At 35.3% G+C, this 23133-nt stretch overlaps 2 protein-coding genes across 3 annotated transcripts in view; both read right to left on the bottom strand.

Annotated features, from left to right (window-relative positions):
* The window catches only part of LOC133173223 (uncharacterized), a 36373-nt gene extending 25680 nt beyond the window's left edge, over positions 1-10693 (bottom strand). The window contains exons 1-3 of the mRNA XM_061308199.1: positions 10622-10693; positions 7384-7518; positions 6301-6444 (exon numbers count right to left, since the gene is read on the bottom strand). Of these exons, the coding sequence (XP_061164183.1) occupies positions 6301-6444; positions 7384-7518; positions 10622-10682 (340 nt within the window). The 5' untranslated portion in view covers positions 10683-10693. The remainder of the gene's footprint in view (positions 1-6300; positions 6445-7383; positions 7519-10621) is intronic.
* Positions 10694-16195: 5502 nt separating this feature from the next.
* On the bottom strand, positions 16196-22925 carry LOC133173759 (ras-related protein Rab-30-like). 2 transcript variants are annotated; one of them, XM_061308784.1, is made up of 6 exons: positions 22911-22925; positions 22706-22768; positions 19954-20046; positions 19086-19169; positions 18508-18691; positions 16196-18415 (listed from the first exon to the last, which is right to left on the bottom strand). In XM_061308784.1, exons 3-6 carry the CDS (start codon positions 20038-20040, stop codon positions 18162-18164), a joined length of 609 nt encoding a protein of 202 aa, XP_061164768.1. In that variant the 5' UTR covers positions 20041-20046; positions 22706-22768; positions 22911-22925; the 3' UTR covers positions 16196-18161. The 2 variants fall into 2 exon arrangements, with proteins under 2 accessions (XP_061164768.1, XP_061164766.1); XM_061308782.1 differs by lacking the exon at positions 22911-22925 and having other exon boundaries at positions 22706-22771.
* Positions 22926-23133: the final 208 nt, after the last annotated feature.

Raw genomic sequence — 23133 nt, 5'->3', positions numbered from 1 at the left:
CACTGGTGGCTTCTTGATAGGCTGACATCAAATGAGGTAAGGCTAACTGTCGACTCAAGACACTGATTTGAGATTTGTCTCTGGGATTTTTAAACAACACTAAATAATGAGCATTCAAACTAATGGTGCGATGCTGTGGTGCCCGATCAAATAAATTCTGAGTGATGTAAATCACACTGGTATTCCGATGATGCGCTTTACGGGTAAACCAATCCACGATCGATTCGATGGCTTTTCCTCCCATCATGTCGTCAAAAATGAGTAAGTGAGGAATAGTTAAATTGGCCACTAATTTCTCATCGTCTTCTGGAATATTTCGAATGAAGGAGACCTGATCTGTTAAAGAAGTATAAGCAGGTTGCCATTCCCGATAACACCAGACAATTTTTTGTGGCATGGGGGTGATCCAATGTAAATTTTCCACTAATTTTTTAACAAATTCCGTTTTCCCCGATTTAGAAGGTCCTGCTACCACCATGGTAAATTCGTGTTTTAATTGAAAAGACGGGAGTGTCTCGTCAGGTTGCATGATGATAAATGAAAAGAAAAATATGGTTTCAATCCTTTTTATTCATAGTCAACACAGAAATATACGTTGAGTTCTCTTCACATCGGTTCACAGATGGGGCAATACCGGAAGGTGGGAGCACATAATGAACAGCAACATACGTGTCCACAAGGGAGTAAAGCAATTTGTACTTCTCCCTCTAAACAAATGTGACATTTTCCTGTTGCCTGAATCTCTTTAGAGGTTTGGTCTAGTAGAGGTTTGATATGAGGTGAAGGTTTGTATCCCACCCGGAGTAAATGGTTAATGAATACATTCATCACCCACTCACGTCCTTTATAGGTATTGATGTAAGGACAATTAGGGTTCCAATAAGCATGTTCTACATAAGGATCGTCTGTAGGTTCCCAGTTGGTGAAAGTCATACCACAATGAAAACAGATGGTCTTATCACCCAATCCCCTGTAATAAAATCCGGCTTTGGCTAGGTTGGGTAATAATCCTTTTAAAAACTCGGGCCATCCATCTTTAAAGGTAGCTTCTCTCTTTAAGAGCAGAGCATAGTTAGGGTAAACAGGAAGCCCCTCTGGCTCCCTAGAATGAACAGCCATGACTGAAGTGTTAAAATATTTTTGCCCCCTTTTTATAACCCTTCATTTTTTTTGGGGGGGGGTTTCCCATAAAATAACAACACATTTTGAAATACAGTATGTTTTTAATAACCATAAGGTAAAGTATTATAATCTTCCATCAATTGTCTCTTATCATAGACAATTCTATATTGTTTTTCTAAAGGTACTGTCTTGACTTCATGTTGACGAGTCCTCTGTATTTTGTAAGGATACGAGACTTGGATTTCATCAATTTCTTTCTTGAGCATTTTTTCTAATGTCTCTGGTGACACGATATTGGAGGCCCGATAATTAAGAGTCAATCCTTTGACTTTACACACGGAATTTCCCTTGGCTGTGAGGTAAGCATAATTTTTAGGGCCTCCTGACATGAATTTGATAATGTGGTCCCCGTTTAATTCGTCGGTCCATTCTCCTAAACTGTTCCCGAGGGTAGGATTAAATTGTCCCTCCTTATGTTGGTATATGATACTGTCCGTATCGAAATAAAGGACCCGATTTCCTAAAGGTTGTAAAGTCTCGTAGAGGTGTAATCGGGCATGAGCGGTAGTGAAACAGGCCAGTACCACGTTTCCAAAGGGACACTCTTCTACGAATTCCTGTTTCTCTTGATAATTCACCAGCATCATGTCCGATTCTGGCTGCTCTTTATTTTCTAAGAGTTCTATACCTTTGATGTCAATGGTCGAATCTTGTAAGAGTTGCTGTAATTCCTCTTCTTCGGTCAAGTATCGAGTTTTAGGTAATGACAGGCGTTGAGCGTATTTTCCCCACAAGCAATTTAAAAAGAGTTTGGCTATCGTTCTTCGCACCGGATTTTTTTCTATACTTAACAGGTCCATTCTAATGCCTTCTCTTTCTATTTCTTTACGAATGTAATCTAGTTTTTGTTCCTCCGTCTGACAATCAGGTGGGAATCCAGAAGCTTCCTGTTTGATCTTTAAGAAGTGTAAGATCTGAATAAATCTTTACTGCTTTCTGGAAAATGCCAAACCTCGTAAATCCGCTCTAAAGTATATCCCATGTCTAGGGCTTTATGTAATTCTGTAGTCACCCAAGTACCTGTAAGACTGCGTTCCTGGTCTGTGTGTTGACATCGATGTTTAGAGGTAGAGTCCTGTCGTTCCGCACAGGTTCGACATAATGGAAATAATAACTTGCCTCCCGTTCGATAAGGTAAAACGGGGTGATAAAGGCCTCGGGGTGGTAAGACCCGACAGTAATGAGACCGAAATAAGTTCTCAGGTCCTGGAATTGGTCTGTTATGATCTGAGGATGCCCCAAAGGAAAAAGTCTGTGTTTTAATACGTAAGGGTATAAGGAACAGACGTCCACGTATCTCATGTCCCCCTCCTCACAATACAATCTTGTAGCATTCGTTCGGCCTCCGTACAGGGCTTCTCGGGGGTTCAAAGGATCTGGAATGTCCAGGTCTCGTACATAATTCTGTAATGTCACCTCTCTTTGTACTTGTTGATCGAAATCGTGTTCCCAGATACTACGTACGGAGTACCCCATTTCCTCTAAGACAGTATTCCTCCTTAAAGTTTCCTCGTGTAATTCCTGGTAAGTAAATTGTGTCCGGTGAGGATGAGTTTCGGTCTGTAAATTCGGATAGCAAGTAGGGCATCCGTGCCAATAGCATCCGTAAAATTCGTAGATGGTGCGAGTAGCTTCCTGGTATCCATCTACAGTATAACTTCCGATCTTGACTTCTCCCCCGTTTATAGCATGTCGTATGTGAGATCCGCTCTGGTGACTCATCCAGGTTAGTCACCGACAGGCTTTGGCGGAATATTGACGTGCAGGCTGATACCCCATGTTGGGAATGATAGCAATGGTATCTTCGGGCATGAATCCTCGACGGTAAGCTAAATTGGCCGCACTGGCAAAAGTGATGGATTCCTGGAAGGGGTCTACATGGACCAAAGTCTTGAGAGTGGCTCGAAACTGAGCACAACATCGTCGTAAAATATCGACGTCTGAAATACAATAGTCTAAAAATTCCTTCTGGAAATTAAACACTTTTCCAGCTTGTTGTTCGTACCATTGGTAAAAAGCCTGTCGTCCACTTATAGACATGTCGTCGGGATTGTATTTATCTGGAGACGGATAAGGGCCCACATAATTCTGGTTCTGTTCTGTATTAAAAAAGTGAGGGAAATACCCTTTTTTTGAGGGGACCCCGTCAACACGTGTTTAAAGGGCCAGATACCTTAAAACACTTCATGGTCGACAGTCGACAGTGAGGACAGGGATCTTCTATGGGTAAGTGTCCGCAATGTTGACATACGCGGTGTGCCACACACAGATTAGGGACGTGGATGCCGTTTTCCTGTGTACATTCGAAATCGAAATAAATATAAAACTGTAATGTCTCTTTGCCTTTCTTTTTCTTTTTCTCAGGCTTCAGTTGAACGTAGCACTGATGATCTGTGTCTACAGTTTTCTTACAGATCTTACATTGTTTCTGTCCTCTGCAATGATGATGAGGGAGTAAATTTTTAGGCATCCATTTCTCACAATGCTCGCATCGTCCCATTAAACTGCACACAGTTGTGGCCGTATTCTTACTGTGAGGTCGTAAATGGTTTTCGTAGCAAGTTCTGCTCTGAAAAAATCCCTGGCATTGACTACATTGAATGTGGTTCCCGTCTGGAGGGCAGGGTTTGTCCGTTAAACAAAAGGAACATCGGTAAGGACACTTGGTACGATGGTCTGTGATTTTCCTGTAGCCCACATCGCAATGATCACAATAGTATTGAATACCCGTCACAGCTGGCATAGACAAAATAGCATCGTAATGATGGTCATCTAACAAAATGTTTAAACAAGTTCCATCTCCGCAGCCTTTATAAAGGGGCTCTAAACTGAGTTTAGAGGAGGTGGAATTGAACTGAAATATTTTCAGTCGATAGCGAGGGGCTAACACCTGTTGTAATTTTCCCCATTCTTCGGGTCCACAAGGCTGATGGATATCACAGCCGGCTAGTTCCATGAGAGCTATAGCTTGGTTTTCCTGGTCATTAGCTCTTACATCTCCTAACCTCATGAGTTTCCATAATTTTTCCCATTCAACTAAACTCTCTGGATTTTCCGGTTTTTGACTGTGTAACCGGGTGACTACGATAGCTCTAGGTAAACACAGCGTATCCCAAGGATTGTCGATCTGAACGATGGATCGTTTCCCCTTCTTAAAACTCTCCTTGTTAACCATCAGGTGTTTGGTATTCTGTCCACCACTGCCTTCTGGATATTTGACGTGAAACATGTCGAATTCCATAGATCCGTCTCCCAGTTTAAAATCTTTCTTGGATTGTTGCACGGCTTCTATTTTGTTTAAAATGACGTACTCGTTAAAATGTTTACATTGCGTAAACTCGTACGAAATGTCGGAATCCAGAGAAGGGTGGTGAATGTTCAGGCGTACATAATCGTTAGGGTTACACTGCATTTGATATTTGACATTTTGTAGCATGTCTCTAAATAATCGCCGAACAAAGCCTCTGTTTTTCTCCTCTGGAAATTCTTTAAAATTCACACTGTAGACATCTTCTTTAGCTTTAAATTTTCTGGAATGCTTAGCTTTATTGAGTCTCACTTGGTAATACTGGGAAATGGTCTTTGGCTTCTGGGGTGGTGAATGGGGTGGTGATGAAAACGGAGAGGATAGTTCTTCTTCAGGTAGATTCCTTAAAACTTGTAGGTGTTGAGCTCGGTTGGCTTTGGCTCTCTTTAATCTTTCCATTAATCTTGCATTTTTCTTCCTGAGAACTAATTCTCTCGTTCTCTGTCGAGAAATAATTCTTTCTAATTCTTTCTCCCGTTTTTTCCATCTCATAAGTTGTTGTGCATGTAACAATTGTTTCAATGCACTATCAAAATTCATCTTGATAGATCTGACAACAAAATGAGCTGAAAGTCGGAGAAAGGCTGTATTTATAGAGTGTATGACGTCACAATGCATAAGTAGCTCGCTGATCCAAGACTGTGTATTGAGACGTACACAGTACGTACAAAAGGGTATATAAAGCAGAGCTGGAAATTTTAGGATCAGTCTTAGTGGGTACTTGGTACTAGACAGACGTAGAAATATGGCAGAGGAAAATTCCATGAATTCACCTGCAACCTTACCAGAGACACAGGATAGTATTGAAGGAAATGAAAGAAGTTTGATATGTGATATCTTAGATCAAATGACCACTGTAATGGAGATACTTCAACAGACTATTTGTGAGTTTAAAGAAGACATGATTACTGAGATTCGTGTGTTTAGAGGAGTGATAATGAATGAGATTGGTAATCTAGAAAAGAAAATAGAGAGTAGTAAGGATCAAAAGCAGATTTCAGTTAACAACAAGAGGAAACTTCCTGCTACTACTACTACTCAGACGGAGAAGAAACAGCCCCTGAAACTCCAGAAGAAAAAGTAATTATGTACATTTTTTACAGTAAATCATCTTACAAACTTTACTGTGTTATTGTTTTTTTCCGTTTTCAGAAAATAGAGAGAGAGAGGCTTGCTCTGTATGACACATGACGTCACAATGCATACCTAGCTGTGATTTGAATCGATGCCAAGTTTTTGTGTGTATTGCCTATGTATTGACTGACTCAGCACAAACGTAGATCAAACGTATCCCTTTTTGCTTGGGTTTTTCCAGGGTGTGTACTAGATTGAACCGGCCATCTCCCCCTGGGCACCAAAAAAGTGCACTCAGTTGACCCGGCCATCCAGGCTCCTTATACTACTGTGATTCAAACATTCATTTTAAATCTTTGAATAGAAAAAAAATTAATTCATGGGCTGCAAATAATCTTTTAGGTAGTCTAAAGAAAGATTTCATTATTTTCTTCGACTCTAGATCTGATCGTATTTTTAAAAAAAGATCGTGACCATTTTCGGCAGACAAAATTATTCTTCTGAAACGTCTTACTCAGAATCGAAATAATTTGGTACATCTAGATCAAAATAGTAGATGAAACGGGGATAATCCCCGCACTGTTCCAACTGTAGTAAATGGTCTTTATATCTTTTTTGTGAAATCTAAAAAATAACGAATATTCGAATCTGTGAATTCATATTCGAATATCGACTTATCGAATGAATATTCAATACTCGAATATTCGTTGTCATCCCTATTTTAAAGATATACTCACGATAGCAGTTATATTTGTTATAGTATCTACTGTAGTCATATTGATACCAATTTCGTCCCACTCTACAGATACACACTTTATTTATACAGTCAGCCATGCCATCGAACTGATGGCAGTATCTTCCTGAGCAAGAAACACCAATGCCTGAAAATTACAACATTTACTTGTAAAAAAAATTCACAGTATTTGTGTAAAATTTAAAAAAAAAAGATATAAAACAGATTTAAAAAAAAAAAATTATGCTAGTTTTACTTCACTGTCCCAACAGAATGTTGTCTACGTTAGTTTTGTATAGTTTCTTATCAATAAATAGGTTATCAAAGAACGAAGCTCACCTCAACGAACGTGTTAAGTAAAGCAAAGTCTCACATTAAATGAATAGTCAGGTAATGTGCATCAGTAGATGAATCATGCATGCAAATTTGGTCTTGGTAGGATTTGTAGTTACTTGGAAATGGACATGCTCCAAAAACTTTAACTATTAAATCATCCTAAAAATAGGTCAGATCCAGCATCCAAAGCAAATCCGATAGTCCCCGTAGGAATGCATCATGCATGCAAGTTTGATAACATTAGGGTTAAAGGTTTATTGAGAATAGACTTGCTCCAAAAACTTCAACCTTGTCAATCATTTGAAAAATGTAGGTCATATCCAGTATCCAAAGCATTTCTGGTAGTGTGCATCCTTAGATGAAATATGGAGCATCATCTTTGCAAGTCTGGTCACCAAAAGGCTTATAGTTACTTGGGAATGGACCTGTTCCAAGAAATTAACCTGGTCACTCATCCAGCAAATGTAGGTTAAATTCAGCATCTTAACCTGGTTACTAATCCAGAAAATGTAGGTCAGATCCAGCATATGAAGCAAGTCTTGTAAGCGTGTTTCCTTAGATCCATCATCTAAGTTTGGTCCACGTAGGGCTTCTAGTTACATGAGAATTGACTTGCTACTAAAACTGCCATCACCGGGTATATAGCATAAGTTCATCCGACAAAACTCTTCTAACACGATTGAGAATAAATATTGGATTACAATAAAAACAAATATTTAGTAAATAATTTTTGAAACGTATCTAATATTACCAGGACAATACTGTAGATTACAAAACTGTTCTTCTCGCATGATCTCCCCGTCAGACATTTTTGTTCGATTCTGCGTTCCTACACCACAAGACTTTGAACAACTTGACCATGATGTCCATTCTCCTCCGATCTCGACTGAATAAATGAACAAGATGTCAATTATATACAGATAAATGAACAAGATGTCATTTATATACATATAAATTGAATATATATATATATATATATATATATATATATATATATATATATATATATATATATATATATATATATATATAGATAGATATAGATAAATAAACAAGATGTCATTTCTATACAGATAAATGAACAAGATGTCATTTATATACATATAAATGAACAAGATGTCAATTATATACAGATAAATGAACAAGATGTCAATTATAAATGAACAAGATGTCAATTATATACAGAGAATTCAATTATTTCATGGCCGTAGGAACCGGGGGGGCACGGGGGGGGGGTGCCCCCCCCCCAATAATTTTGCCGATATATAGAACACTATAGAAAACATAGCTATTATATGCTTGTGCCCCCTCAATCAAAACATCTGATGACTTTTTTTTTTTTTTTTTTTTGCTTGTCAAGACATTTTGGTACTTGATAGTGCCCCCCAACTGAAAATGTATGGTTGTGCCCCCTCAAAGTGAAATTGCTTCCTACGGACCTGTATTTCATTCACAAACTTCCCCAATTCTCAGAATCTCTAGATTAAAAAATCATTAATGTATAGAGTCACAAGCACAGGCAATCTGATTAAAAAATCAGATTGAAGCACAGGCACCTGAATAGCCACGTTTACTAAGCAATACGCCACTGTGGCGTAGTGTCTAGTAAACGTAACCAAACAAACAGCTGATTTTAATCAGATTGAAGCACAGGCACCTGAATCGTGGATAACATACATCTCTTCATAGCCACTCAACCCCCCCCCCCCCCCCAACTACCAAAATATAACAAGTCTCTAATTTCTCGAAAATATGATTTCTCCGTCAATTTCATCTATAGACTTGTCATTCTGTGCAATCATGAAATTTAACATTCTGAAGAGGCTTCATTGCTCATCATAATCAAGCACCTAAGTTTTTTTTTGTTGTTGTTTTTTTGTGCTTAATACCCAGATAAGGAGAAAAAAGAATTTCGAAGAATAAATACATTTTCACTTTAGATGTGTAATCAAATCAAAGAACCATTCCCTAACACCAGAATCCCTGACCCAGGGGCAATAAAATTCACAATTTTGAAAAAGGCACTCTTGGTCTTCATAATCATGCACTAGATTGCTAATTACCCAGGGACAGAGAAGAATTTTTTTTTAAAGAATTTGTATATTTTCACTATAATATCAATAGAGCCCTGCCCTAACACCAGAACCCCTGACCCAGGGGCCACGAATTTAATAATTTTTGGAGAGGAACTTTTGCTCATCATAACCATGCACTTAGTTTGTTTGCTTAATACCCACGAGCAGAGAAGATTTTCGAAGAATGTATGCATTTTCACTGTATGATCCACCATAACTCCAGAAGCCCTGACCCTGAGGCCATAAATTCTAAAATTTTGGTAGAGGATTCAATGTATATTACGATCATGCCAACAGTTTAACTGCTTAATGTATAGAAGATTTTTAAAGATTGCATCAATTTTGATGGTTTTAACTCCAACCCCTCAGTTTTCTCGAGGGGAGAGGGGATATGAAATTTGTAATTGCATCTTATACATGTATATAATATCATTTTCAAAGTTTTCCTTCCAATATTTTACATAAAAAAATTATGGGCCAAAATACAGTCTATTACATACTAGTAATCAATTATTTGACCTTTCTGCACTCACAAAGTGTCGTTTTTCTGGCAAGAAGATTTAAAAAGCTTCGCGGTTTATAAAGCCTAAACTGCCCCAACCCAGTTTATACCGTATAAAATGGGTAGCTATTTAAAAATTCATTCCTTAAATAGATGAAAAAATTGAGATAAGCTTTCCTGGAAAAAAAAAAAAACGCACCTTATTATATTAAAGAAGAGAGCTGCATAACCTTTATTCAAAATGTATCCACAATGATTCCTCGGAAAAAAGACATTTACATGGTAATTAAAACATGCTATTTGACATGTCTAGCGTTTTTATGATATCAAATTACAGATTTAGAATTAGTCTGACTGCATAACTTTTTTGAGAAAAAAGTTATTATTGAACGAAGTAAAAATTTCAGTCGAGTGAGTAATGTGGCTAAGGTTTATGTTCTTACTGTCAAATAAATGAGTCATCCATTGTTTCATATATGTACACAATAGATAGATAGATGAATATAATTGAGAGAGAGAGAGAGAGAGAGAGAGAGAAAATTTTCATAGTATGGAAAAATCATAATTGCTCCCTTTTCCCTAAGAAAAATGCGATGATTTAAGTCACTTATCGACCCTACATCTACCAAACTTATTAGAGACTGGATAATATTTAAAAAAGAAAAGAAACGAAACTGTGCTATTAAACAATCATTCCTCTATTATTTCTAAAAGACCCGTTTCCCTTTTATAACAGTTACGAGAACCTTTGGAAACAAGACAACTCCTAGAAATCTTTAAAACGTCTATATCTCAGATCCTGACGTCATCACCGAAAAAGTTATCCAACCAGGTTCAAATAATTATTTATCATACCAATATTGACCAAACCGTGCTTTTTTTTCAAATTGCGTTTATATGGTCGATATTAACGCACTTTGAAATGAAATATTTTTTTTTCAATGTGCGTTTCGTGGTCTCAAAATTAACGCACCTTGAAAATTTTTTTCAAAGTGCGTAATTTTTCAAAGTGCGTTGTAACAGAGCTTAAAGTTAAACACTTATCAATTTTCAATATAAAAAAGCATGATGATTTTGTGATACGAAAAAATCCAGTTTCAAATTTCTGATATCACAAATTGATTTTAATCATTCGAAATTTTGATAGGATTTTCTGATATCATAAATTTAAAAAAATAGAAATCTCGTTTATTTTAAGAGCAAAAAATCGAATTTTTGATGTCAGATAATCATTTTCTGATATCAAAATATACCTAGAAAACAGCGATTCATACAAATGGTCTTTTGACCGAAGTGCCGTGCCACGGTTGTTTACGTTTGATAACAGTTACTGATCGAAATGTTGTCTTGATTACAAGAAATCTAGTTATTTAATAAAAAGGACACAAAACAGTAAAAAGTCAATTTCTTACCTAAAGATATCAAAAATAGAAATGATTGATCAATTTCACAGCACCTCCTGAACATATTCATTATTCGAATGGAATGTGTTTAATAATATTACAAGGCCAGATGAAACATACCCCTGTAGTTCAGAGCCTGTATACCTACGATACACTATTAGTGTCATAAATTCACAATTCTGTAGCATGTTTATCAACACGTAGAAAGGACCGCTGTCTTCAATAGAAACACTGATCATAACTGATTCCAATGCAGAATTATACAACTCATGGGTCACAACGCTCACCTGAGTCACCTTAGCCTAGCTGACTCAGCTTATCACCATTCTTCAAGAGCATGTTTACTTTTTTAGCCTATGAAAAATTTGGGGGAAATATAGTGTAAAATCTACACTTTTTAAAGTAGGATTCATCTTTTCTGACCCAGTTGTTCTTGAGAATAAGATTTTTATATGGTCCACCCTATTTTGTCTTTTTTTGATTATCTCATTTGGATAAAGGAGGCATTACCCTCCATTTGAAGAGACTTGAATTCCCTTCATCCTAGGATACTATGTGCCAATTATGGTTGAAATTGGCCAGTTTGCTGTGGAAAAGTTCTTCATAAGTAGGCTAGCTTATATGATCATGGAAACCAAAATTATGAAAACTCCTGAAATAAAATACTAGTGCCTTAGCTATATAACTCACTCAATGATGCACTTTAGCTTTATAAAACTGCATCTACTTTTTGACCAAGAACTGCTAACAAGCTGAATTTGATAACTCCATTAGTGATATACTTTAACTTTACAAAAGGCCCATGGTCCACAATGCTCACCTAATTCCCCATAGCCCTGTTGTTTTTCATAACATTTTCCCCCTCTTAATTCACATGAAAAATTTTGACAGCATATTATGGTCCCACCCTAGCCCCAAGGGACTCTTAGTTAACCAAACTTGAATCAAAATAACATACAGATGCTTCAACATAAATTTGAATAAAATAGCTTAGCTGTTTATGATTTTTTTTTTCTGTAGGAATGCTTTATGTAAAATTTGATCCCAGATTTTACCCATTCTAAACCCAGGGCCCATAAATTGAGAGAGTTGAATCCACATAACTACTAGTAAACGATGTCTGCATACCAATATGATTAAGCATGGCTCTGCTACTCTTAATTTTTTTTTTATTTCCTATACAGCTGTATATTCTCATGTAAAATTCTGTTCTCCTATTGTGGCCCAACCCTACCTCAATGGGATCATGACATTAGAACCAAATTGAAACTGTACTACATGAAGATGTTTGCATATTAATATGACTAACCATATTTGAGCTCTGCAGTTCTTAAAAAAAACATTTTTGCCAATATACATGTAAAAGCTCAATCCCCCTACTTTGGTCCAATGCTATCCTTGGGTCCATGATTTGGACAAATATGAATCTACACAATGTCAGGAAGCTTTCACCTAAGTGTCAGGGTTTCTTGACCACTCAAGAATTTGTATGGCTACTCCAAATTTTCAATTATCCCTCCTTAAAATGACAGTCCTTCATTTGAACAAACTTGAATCCCCTTATACTCAAGAATGTTTTATAAAAAGTTTGCTGAATTTGGTCCCAAGGACCTTTGCAATCATCTGAGTATAATTCAGACCTGTAAAGGCCGGATCTATAGAATGGCAAATTAATAATTACATGTATGTATTTTATAAAGCAAATATGTTGTGCTAAAACAAGAGAATTTGGAGCAATCAAGGATCAACAAAATAGTTAGTGTAGTAATCTGCAGCAACTCTGAGAGTAGATCTATCTGCATATAGGTTTATGTCAGTGCTATTGTTATGCTCCTATTTGTCATTATACACCAATTTTTAAAGAGTCTATAGGCTCAATATATTTCTTTTATCTGAATTCTGCATGGTTTTCTCTGAAACAAACAGTTTACAGTACTTCAGCATGAAACTACAGTCACATACTAAATTTAAGCTTTTTGCCTCTCCTGGTTTTTAAATAATATTTTTAGCATGAAATATTAGTGTTTTTGTATAATGTTCATTCATTTATCATTAACAAGTATCTGACCATCAAAAACTATCACAGTATTTTTCATATTATACATTACAAATCCCTGTATAATTCTTTTATTCAAGGGACCTATCAATAACATTATTTACAGTGATTAGTGATTAATTGCCATGGATAAATTTAAGCAATAGGGAGTAACTTCTCTCAAAGTAAAAATTACCCTTCTTGATTATAAAGCCCTTGATTCATAGCTCCGGAACCCCTGACCCAGAGACCATGAATTTCACAATTCTGGAAGAGGCACCCTTGCTCATTATAACCATGTACTAAGTTTGTCTGCTAAATAACCAGGATCGGAGAAAAGGACTTTCAAACAATTAATGCATTTTCACTATCATCTCTGGAGCTCCACCCTTAAACCATATAACCTATGATCCAGGGGTCATGAATTTCATAATTTTGGAAGAGGTACCCTTGCTAATCATAACTATGCACTTATTACACTAACACATAGTGCCTGCTAAAAATAAAGGGAGAGAGGAGATTCTTCAAGAATTTATTAATTTTCACTATATGTTTAATATAGCCCCGCTCAAACAACAGAACCTCTGATACAGGGACCATGAATTTCACAATTTTAAAGAAGCACCCTTACTCAACATAACTTTGTATTAAGTTAATTTGTCTTCTAAATATACAAGATGAGAGAAGAAGAATTTTAAGAATACATGCATTTTCAATATAAGATCAATAGAGTCCTTAATCCATAAAACCAAAACCCCAGACCAGGGGCCATGAATTTCATAATTTTGGAAGAGGTTCCTCATAGATATACCCTTACTTTGTCTTATTAGAGGAGAGAAGAAGATTTTTAAAGAATTTACAAATTTTTGCTATATCAATAGAGCTCCGCCACTACACCAGATTCCCTGACCTAAGGATCATGAATTTCACAACTTTTAAGAGACACCTTTGTTTATCATAAGCATTTAGTTAGTTTTTCTCCCTTATATTCAGGAGAGGGAAGGAAATTCTTAAAGAATTCGTTGATATTCACTTTATGATCAATGTTCTTACACCAGAACCCCTAGGCCTTGGGTCATGAATTACACAATTTTGGAAGAGGCATGCTTGCTCATCATAACTTTGTATTAAGTTTGACTTCTTAATATATTCAATGAGAGAAGATTTTTAAAGAATACCTACATTTTCACTATATGATCAATAGAATGCCATCATAACACCAGAACCCATGACACAGGGACCATGAATTTCATACCTCATACCTTTTGAAAGTCACACTCTTGCTCATCATAATCATGCACTTAGTTTGTCTGCTAAATGTTCACTGTTAGATCAATAGAGCCCCGCCATAACACCATAACCTTTGACCCAAGGACCATGAGTTTCACAATTTTTGAAGAGATACCCTTGTTCATCATAACAATTTATCTAGTTTTCTAGTTTTTCCCCCTAAATATTCAGGAAAGAGAAGAAATTTCTTAAAGAATTTATTAATTTTCACCATGTTATCAATAGAGCCCTGCCCCAACATCAGAACCCCCAAGTGCTTAATATAAGGGGAAGAGAAGATTTTCATGGAAATGATGAGTTTTTACTATATGACCAATTAAGCCTTGCTGTAATACCAAAATTACTGACCCAGAGACCATGAATTTCAAAATTGAATAGGCACCATTGCTCACCATAACCATGCTCTTAGTTTGATGTTTGCCAAATGAACATGGAAATGAAGATTTAAAAAAAAAATCATGCATTTTCACCATATGATCAATTGTGACATTAGCCCCATCCTAACACCAGAAACCCTGACACTGGGGCCATGAATTTCACAATTTAGTAGAGGAACCATTGCTTATTATAACAGTGTGATTTCATTAATTTTGATGGTTTTAACACCAGCCCTTAGTCCCCAGGTGGAAGACATCATGAAATTCACAAATTTGATTCCCCTTTTCCCATAGATGCTAAATTTTGTTGAAATTAGTTGAGTGGTTTGAGAGAAGAAGCCTAAAATGTTCAAACGTTTATGACAACTGTACGACAAATGGTGATGGATGAAAACACTTACAGATAGCAAAAGGTCACCTGAGTGATGCAGGTGACTTTAAAATGTGAAAATATACTCACGAAAAACAGATAGATGCACAATATTCAAAAATTTAGACCTGTATTTGGTACTTATAGCCTTTGAGCAGTGAGGGATCTTTTTCGTGCCAGCACCTACTGCGACACAGGTACTCAGTTTAAATACAGTCTCATTTGAATGACCTGTTTCAATGTCACACAGTGGATTCAAACCCCAATCTATGGATCAGCTATTTACACCGTGACTCTAGAGCAAATGCTCTAACCACTGTGCCGCACGGGCAACAAGATACTCTTAGAATAGAATAGAAAAGCTCACTGCATCTCTTTTCTGCACAAACAGTGTTATAAAATTAAAAAATACTTTAACTATATAAAACTGTACCCTCTTTCTGTCTTCTGTTAACCTGTTATATAAAACTGTACCCTCTTTCTGTCTTCTGGTAACCTGTTATATAAAACTGTACCCTCTTTCTGTCTTAGGACTGGTAACCTGTTATATAAAACTGTACCCTCTTTCTGTCTTAGGCCTGTTAACCTGTTATATAAAACTGCACCCTCTTTCTGTCTTCTGTTAACCTGTTATATAAAACTGTACCCTCTTTCTGTCTTAGGCCTGTTAACCTGTTATATAAGACTGTACTCTCTTTCTGTCTTCTGGTAACCTGTTATATAAAACTGTACCCTCTCTCTGTCTTCTGTTAACCTGTTATATAAAACTGTACCCTCTTTCTGTCTTAGACCTGTTAACCTGTTATATAAGACTGTACCCACTTTCTGTCTTCTGGTAACCTGTTATATAAAACTGTACCCTCTTTCTGTCTTAGACCTGTTAACCTGTTATATAAGACTGTACCCACTTTCTGTCTTAGACCTGTTAACCTGTTATATAAGACTGTACCCTCTCTCTGTCTTCTGTTAACCTGTTATATAAGACTGTACCCACTTTCTGTCTTAGACCTGTTAACCTGTTATATAAGACTGTACCCACTTTCTGTTTTCTGGTAACCTGTTATATAAAACTGTACCCTCTTTCTGTCTTAGACCTGTTAACCTGTTATATAAGACTGTACCCTCTTTCTGTCTTCTGTTAACCTGTATATAAAACTGTCCCCTCTTTCTGTCTTAGACCTGTTAACCTGTTATATAAGACTGTACCCACTTTCTGTCTTAGACCTGTTAACCTGTTATATAAGACTGTACCCACTTTCTGTCTTCTGGTAACCTGTTATATAAAACTGTACCCTCTTTCTGTCTTAGACCTGTTAACCTGTTATATAAGACTGTACCCACTTTCTGTCTTCTGGTAACCTGTTATATAAAACTGTACCCTCTTTCTGTCTTCTGTTAATCTGTTATATAAAACTGTACCCCCTTTCTGTCTTAGGCCTGTTAACCTGTTATGTGAGGTATATGAAAGTAAAAAAAAAAAGGTTACAGAAATGTAATAAAAACAAGTTAACCTCAGTCAGAAAATTTATTATAAAGTACTCAGCATACAGACAAAAACAATGGAAATGTTGAGTATTCTTAATAACTTGATGCAACAGCACCACATGTAAAAAAAAGTGTCAAGCAAAAGTTGAATGTAGTGGATTTCCTATTACAATACTGGATGTCTGTTTACTGAAGAGGATTCTGATTCTGTAAGTGCAGTTAATTAATGATTATCACCAAAATTTGGCATTTTTATATTTGCAACATACAATCCATGACCAACATGCAGTTTTTATCAACATACGTATACTGTGTACATGAGAAAAATTAACAACTGCTAATGGATTTTTTTTTTTTCAGATATATCGAACAAATGGAAGTTGGTAAACAAAAATAAAATAATATATACATAAATAACTAAAAAAAATTTGGTGTTTTTCAAAATACCTTTTCGTGCAATAATACTTGATGAAACTTCAAGAGTACAGAAGATGAAAGCACTAATTAAAAAAAAAAATTCTTCAGTTAACATCTGTCTTTCAATGGTGTTTATTCCATTTAAAACTATGCAATATATCCTAATGAATGAAATTCAAACTGACAAAGAGCATAATTATAACAACAATTTACAAATAAACAATGCTGAGAAAGAAAATAAAATTGGCACTATTGGTATGAAAACATTCTGATATTAGTGTATAAAGATTAGTAGAAAGAAAAAAAATGATGAAAATCCGAGAATTCAAAAAATAAACTAAACAGTGTTGACTAGAGTTTTAAAAAAAGCACAATTCATAACAGCTTAGCCATGCAAAAAAGTGAAACAAACTATACCAATACAAAGAAGGGGAGGGGGGTAATCAGCTGTGATATCAGGAATGTCTGATCAACAGTTACTGAGTGTGAAATCAACATTTTGATTGACAATGTATATATATAAAACAACTAAATATGCTTTAAATTTTGTAAAGTACTGTGAAATCACCTATTTTTGTTGGAGGTTAATTTTCATTGTTTTTGAGGTAGGGAGAAACCGACAAATTCATGTCTACCATCAAACGTAAAATTTTTTTGTGTATAACTACACAACAATTCTTCAGCCATGAAATCAAATCCCCATGAACCCACATTTTTCCCTCAAACCACGAAACTTGACCCCACAAAAATATGTAATTTTACAGTGTTTTCTTCTTTTAAAGGACCTATTAGCTTAAATTCTAATTGAAATTTTGTAATATTGTCTGAAATCAAAAATGATACATTGAAAAAAAACTTTAAAAATACCGTTTACAGTCATCAATTTTTTATCTGGTTTAAGTTGTAGAAAGTTTCAATTGGCAGCAACGTTTGCATTTCAAAGCCCAAAATATACTAAGTCAATGTTCAATGTAGATACTTGTTATTTATAGACAATGAAAGCAATGTACTCAATACACGCCTTCTTCCTAAAACATGGCACATTCTAACAACATTATACAGTATAATGAGCATATTTTATAAGAATACTAAAAACAATTGTCAAACTTAAAAAAAAAAGAAAAAAAAAACCTGTCACAAGAATCACATATTATTACAAATCATGCAGAGAACTATTTCAACAGAGAACTCAGCATTAGGCACTCAACCATCAGACTCGCTCTCTTTTGCACTGCAAAAGTTTTCTTAATATAATTTACTTTTAACAAAAAAAGGAGATTTTTTTAATAAAACTTTTAGTATAATTCATTCAAATAATACACGAGAAAATAAGTTTTAAAAAATTGGGTTTGAAAAACATTAAATAGTGATTAACATAAAACATTCTTTGTTGAATACATTTACAAGCATTGTGACTCAATTTTCTCTTTCAAAAAATGAATTTCAATGGAATTTTTTTAAGCTTTTTAACAAAATACATTGACAGAATGGTTGTAAATTGGACTAGGAAATGTTGTTTTATTTAAAGAACACCTACCGGTACATCAGAATGGATTAAATCCATATCTGTAGACATTAAAATTTAAGGCAAGCTGAGCAGCTTGAGATAGTAGAGGTGTTGTGGGCCTTAAAATTGACACTCTTGTCAGACTCCAGAGCCTGCTGATGGGCCTGTTTTGTTAATTCAGTGGCAATATCATAAAACAATGCATCCACATTCTCAGCTTCTTTGGCAGAGGTCTCTATGAATTTCATCTCATAACGTTTAGCAAACTGTTCTCCAATATATGATGGAATCTCTCTCCTATTTATTTGATCAATCTTATTTCCTGCAATTCAAAGTTCTGTTAGATATGCAATATGAATTTATACTCTATTGCATTTCAATTTTCCTTGGAAGTATATTTACCATGTGACTTACCAACAAGGTAGCTAAACACTTTGGTATTGGCATACTTCTCAATTTCATGAATCCAGTGTGGGATATTATCAAAGGAGAGTTGACTACAGACATCATACACCAGGATAAGGGCATTAGCAGAATGGTAATAACTCTGTGTAATGGAACGGAACCGTTCTTGTCCGGCCGTATCCCAGATCTGAAGCTGAGGAAGAATTTCAATGCACATGGGACAGTGATTCCCAATGGAATTCATTAAGAACAGATGATACATGTACAAACAAAATGGCTGCATGGATTGATATATATACATATTTTTTATAAATGATACAAATATCAAATTTCTAAAAAAAATTAACGAATTGTAGACTTTCTATGATGTTCACAAGTCTGCCTTTCTGTCATCACCCTTATAAATATATATAGTTTTTTTTATCAGTTTATAGGATTCTGAGAAACAATGATTGAAAAAAAAAATCTATGTGGCTAATATTCTTTATTTTACTTTTATAATTTAATTCTGGTTGTAACCTGGTTACAATTTGATTGGATAAAAAAACTTCTGGATTATTAATTGATTTACTGAAAAATGAATTTACCTTAATTTTTTCCCCATTAATTTCCACAGTTTTGATCATGAAGTCCACACCAATGGTAGCTCCCTGTCCAGGTGGAAACAGACCCTTGGGGAAAAAATACATCAAAAGATTAACTTTTCAATATTTTTTTCCTTCATCAAATTACAAATTACATTTTTTTCATGTTTTTTTTCATCTTCTGGTTTCAAAATGCTGTGATTTTGAGTTGCTCAGGTGAACAAGTTGACTATGAAAATAAGAGTCCCATTGGCCACAATGAAGCATGATTTGAACTAACTTGAATCTGCCCTACCTGATGATGCTTACATATTATTATGATCATGGCCCAGCTGTTCTTGAGAAGAAAATTTTGTGAAGATTTCTTCTTATATATTTCTATGAAAACTTTGATCCTCTTCTGTTATCTCACCTTAACATCAGGGTCATGATTTGATCAAATTTGAATCTACACAATGTCAAGAAGCTTTCATAAATGTTTCAACTATTCTGGCTCAGTGGCAATTTTGAGATTTTTAAATGACTACACACTATTTTTGCCTTTTCTTGCTTATCTCCCCTTGGAAAGGAGCACTGCCCTTCTTCCCTTCACCCAAAGATACTTTGAGACAGTTTAATTGAAATTGGTCCAGTGGTCAACAGGGGATGCTTACTCCTCCTAGGCACCTGATCCCACCTCTAGAATTTCCAGGGCCCAAGTCATGCCCTGTTCACAAATTTGTGTTGTTTGTTGATTTTTGGAGATTGATCACTGTTCGTTATCTTCCCTTTTTTTCATAGCAAAAGGTCATCTGAGTGGCTAAGCTGATCTAAAGAATTGTGAGAGAATGATTAAAAAACATCTGTCCCTGCTTAAACTTAAGTTACATACCTGAGTAAATCTTCTGACCAGACATGTCTTCCCAACTCCTGCTTCACCAATCAACACAACTTTAAACAAATACTTGAAGTCCTCCATATTTACCTGTGACATGAAAAACTTAATTAGAAGGACACATTCTTTATCACTGTTCAAACACTGCCAAAAATAATTTTTGGGCTACCTTTCTGATTTACACAAGCAGTTTTTTATTTTATTACAAAATATTATTAAAGATGTCATATTCAAGCTGCTTATCATGCTTATGTGGACATCATTTTGTAATACATGTTCTCAATACAGTAAAACACGCTTATAACAAGCAAGGGACAGATGACTTTGATTTGAATATAAATGTAATTAGTTATATCCATTAGTATCACAATAGTTTATAGTTTAAATCACTTTGCTGTAAGCATCAATTCATTGTAAGTGTGTTTTACTGTAATTAACCTTTGAGATTGTTTTGTTATACCTTTAAAATCTGGTTCCTATATAAATCTATACTAAAACAAGATGTGTTGGTGAAACACTGATGCCTCCATACAGTAGCTCATGGCAAAGGCTAAAGTTTCTCATATGCAAATCAAACTCCAAGATCAAGGTCAAGAGATTAAAAATATTGGTACCCAAAGAAAGGTTTTGTCACAAGGATTACACTTGTGAAATATAACAGTCCTAGCACCAACTGTTCAAAAGTTATGGCCAAGGTTAAAGCTTTTCAAAAATAGGTCAAGCTCCACTGTCAAGGAAAAGGGTTAGAACTGTACCCAAGGAAAGGTCTTGTCACAGGGAATACACATGTGAAATATGAAAGCTTTAGCACCAACTGTTCAGAACTTATGCCCAAGTTTAAAGTTTTTCAAAAGTAAGTAAAACTCCAAGGTCAAAGAATTAAAATAAATGGTGGCCAAGGGAAAGTTTTGTCACTAAGAATACACCTGTGAAAATGAAAGCCCAAGCCTTAGTTGTTCCAAAGTTATAGCCAAGGTTAATGTTTTTCAGAAAAACATCAAACTGGTACCAAAAGAAAAGTCTTGTCACAAGGAATACACATGTGAAGTAAGACCAGCCTAGCACCAATCGTTCAAAAGTTATAGCCAAGGTTAAAGTTTGGTAAAATTTTGCAAAAATTGGTCAGACTCCAAGGTAAAGAGGTCAAATATATTGATACCCAAAGAAAGGGCTTGTCACAAGGAATATATATTTAAACAAAAGATGCTTGTGAAACACTTAGCCCCCCAGCCCCCCCCCCCCCCAAAATAATTGGAATTTTTCTGAGTCCAAGGGGCATAACTCTGTCAAACATTGCTCAATCATACCCAAACAGAACTTGACCTAGATATTTTTATGATTAATCTGTAAACCAAAAAAATTTCATTTCAGTATGTACAACCTCTGCAAAGAAAATGAACAGAAACTGCAAATAATTGGAATTTTTCAAAGTCCAAGGGGCATAACTATCAAAAATTGCTCAATCGTACCCAAAACAAAACTTGACTTAGATATTCTTACGATAAATCTGTATACCAAATTTCATTTCAGTATGTGCAACCTCTGCGAAGAAATTGAATGGAAACTGTTGGTGACCGACAGACAGACAGACTGACCGACAGACAGTAGCAAAGCAATATGCCCTCCGTTCAACCTAAAGGCCTCAGCAAAAAGTTTGGTTCTTGGGTTCGACAAAATGCATCTTGCCCTCGAACCCACTTAATTTTTGTATAATGATTCATACAATCAAGCATCAAATTTAATTTATTGTCAGATATTTAAAGCTGAAGTCTCACTTCATATGCTGACAAAATATGCATATAACCAAGAATCGAAAAAAAATATCGTCAGGTTATTTTTCAGAGACAAGTGCAAAGTTTTCAAAAGCATTCTGAAAGTACTGCTTAAGACCGCGGAATGTTAACTGGCAAGATTGAATATATGGGCAATTTACATCATTTCCATACAACAGAGATTGACACATCTGTTTCATATTTGGATATTTCACTAGAAAAAGACATTAATGGTAATCTAACAACAAAGCTTTATGATAAACGAGATGACTTTAACTTTTCAATCATAAACTTCCCTTACTTATGCAGCAATATACCCTTATCACCTGCATATGGGGTGTATATCTCTCAGTCTATTCGATATGCAAGAGCATGCTCTACGTATGAACAATTTCTAAAATGAGGTAAGTTATTAACAAACAAGTTGATGAAACAAGAATATCAACAGTCTCGTCTAAAGTCATCATTTCGTAACAGTCTCGTTTAAAGTCATCATTTCGTAAGTTCTATGGTCGATACAATGACCTTGTCAGCAAATACAATCTATCATTAAATCATATGCTGACTGATGCTTTTCATACTTATTGTTAGGCCATTATTTACACACTGAATGTTTGATGGATTTTTCTGTTATTTACCGATCATGACAAGGAGCACACGGCAGGTGTGACCGGTCGGCAGGGGATGCTCACTCCTCCATGGCACCTGATCCCACCTCTAAGGTCTGTGTTTGCTCTGCTCCTAATTTGTATTGTTTGAATGAACTTTTGAGCTTGAATACTGCTCGTAATCTCCATATTTCATTCCATCTGTTAGAGTCAAAACATTTGATGACAGGCATTTATGAAATTATCATAAATGAGGTAGACTTGTCTACTTCAAAGAATAAAGTAATGCCTTTGTCATATGAACGTTTATCATATGCAAATTATTGTGTTCTTAATTAGATGTGTATCATTAACATAGTTACAACGTACCCCTGTTCAGTTATAGTGGTACTTCACATCATCTGATCTGCATCATCATCACTTGCTACACCCCTACTGACAAACAAACTTGATAAATAAGATTACCATTCATTAGCAACACATTAATAAATTCAGAGAGAATACCATACAAAAAAATCTTAAACAGCAGCATTTCTTGTTCAACATAATCAGTCTAATTGGTATTTTTGAGTACCTTATGTTTATTCCGGATATCATTCATAGGCTACAGGTTTTAATATTATAAAACCGGAAGTTCGTTCTGCGCCTGAATATACTAACTTTTTTTTTGTTTCTTTTTTATTTCATAACCTATTAAAAAAGAACTGAATAATATATAAAATAAAAAATAATTAAGACATCTGTATAAATGCTATAAAGTTTCAGTGATAAATTTGGAGAGGAACAGGAACTATATT

Source organism: Saccostrea echinata, unplaced genomic scaffold (assembly GCF_033153115.1).
Source record: "Saccostrea echinata isolate AGI-Se365-2 ecotype Australia unplaced genomic scaffold, CSIRO_AGI_Sech_v1 ptg000056l, whole genome shotgun sequence".
In the NCBI taxonomy this organism is placed as follows: domain Eukaryota; kingdom Metazoa; phylum Mollusca; class Bivalvia; order Ostreida; family Ostreidae; genus Saccostrea; species Saccostrea echinata.
The sequence above is the reverse complement of the archived record's forward strand: the minus strand, read 5'-3'. Positions and strand labels throughout refer to the sequence as shown.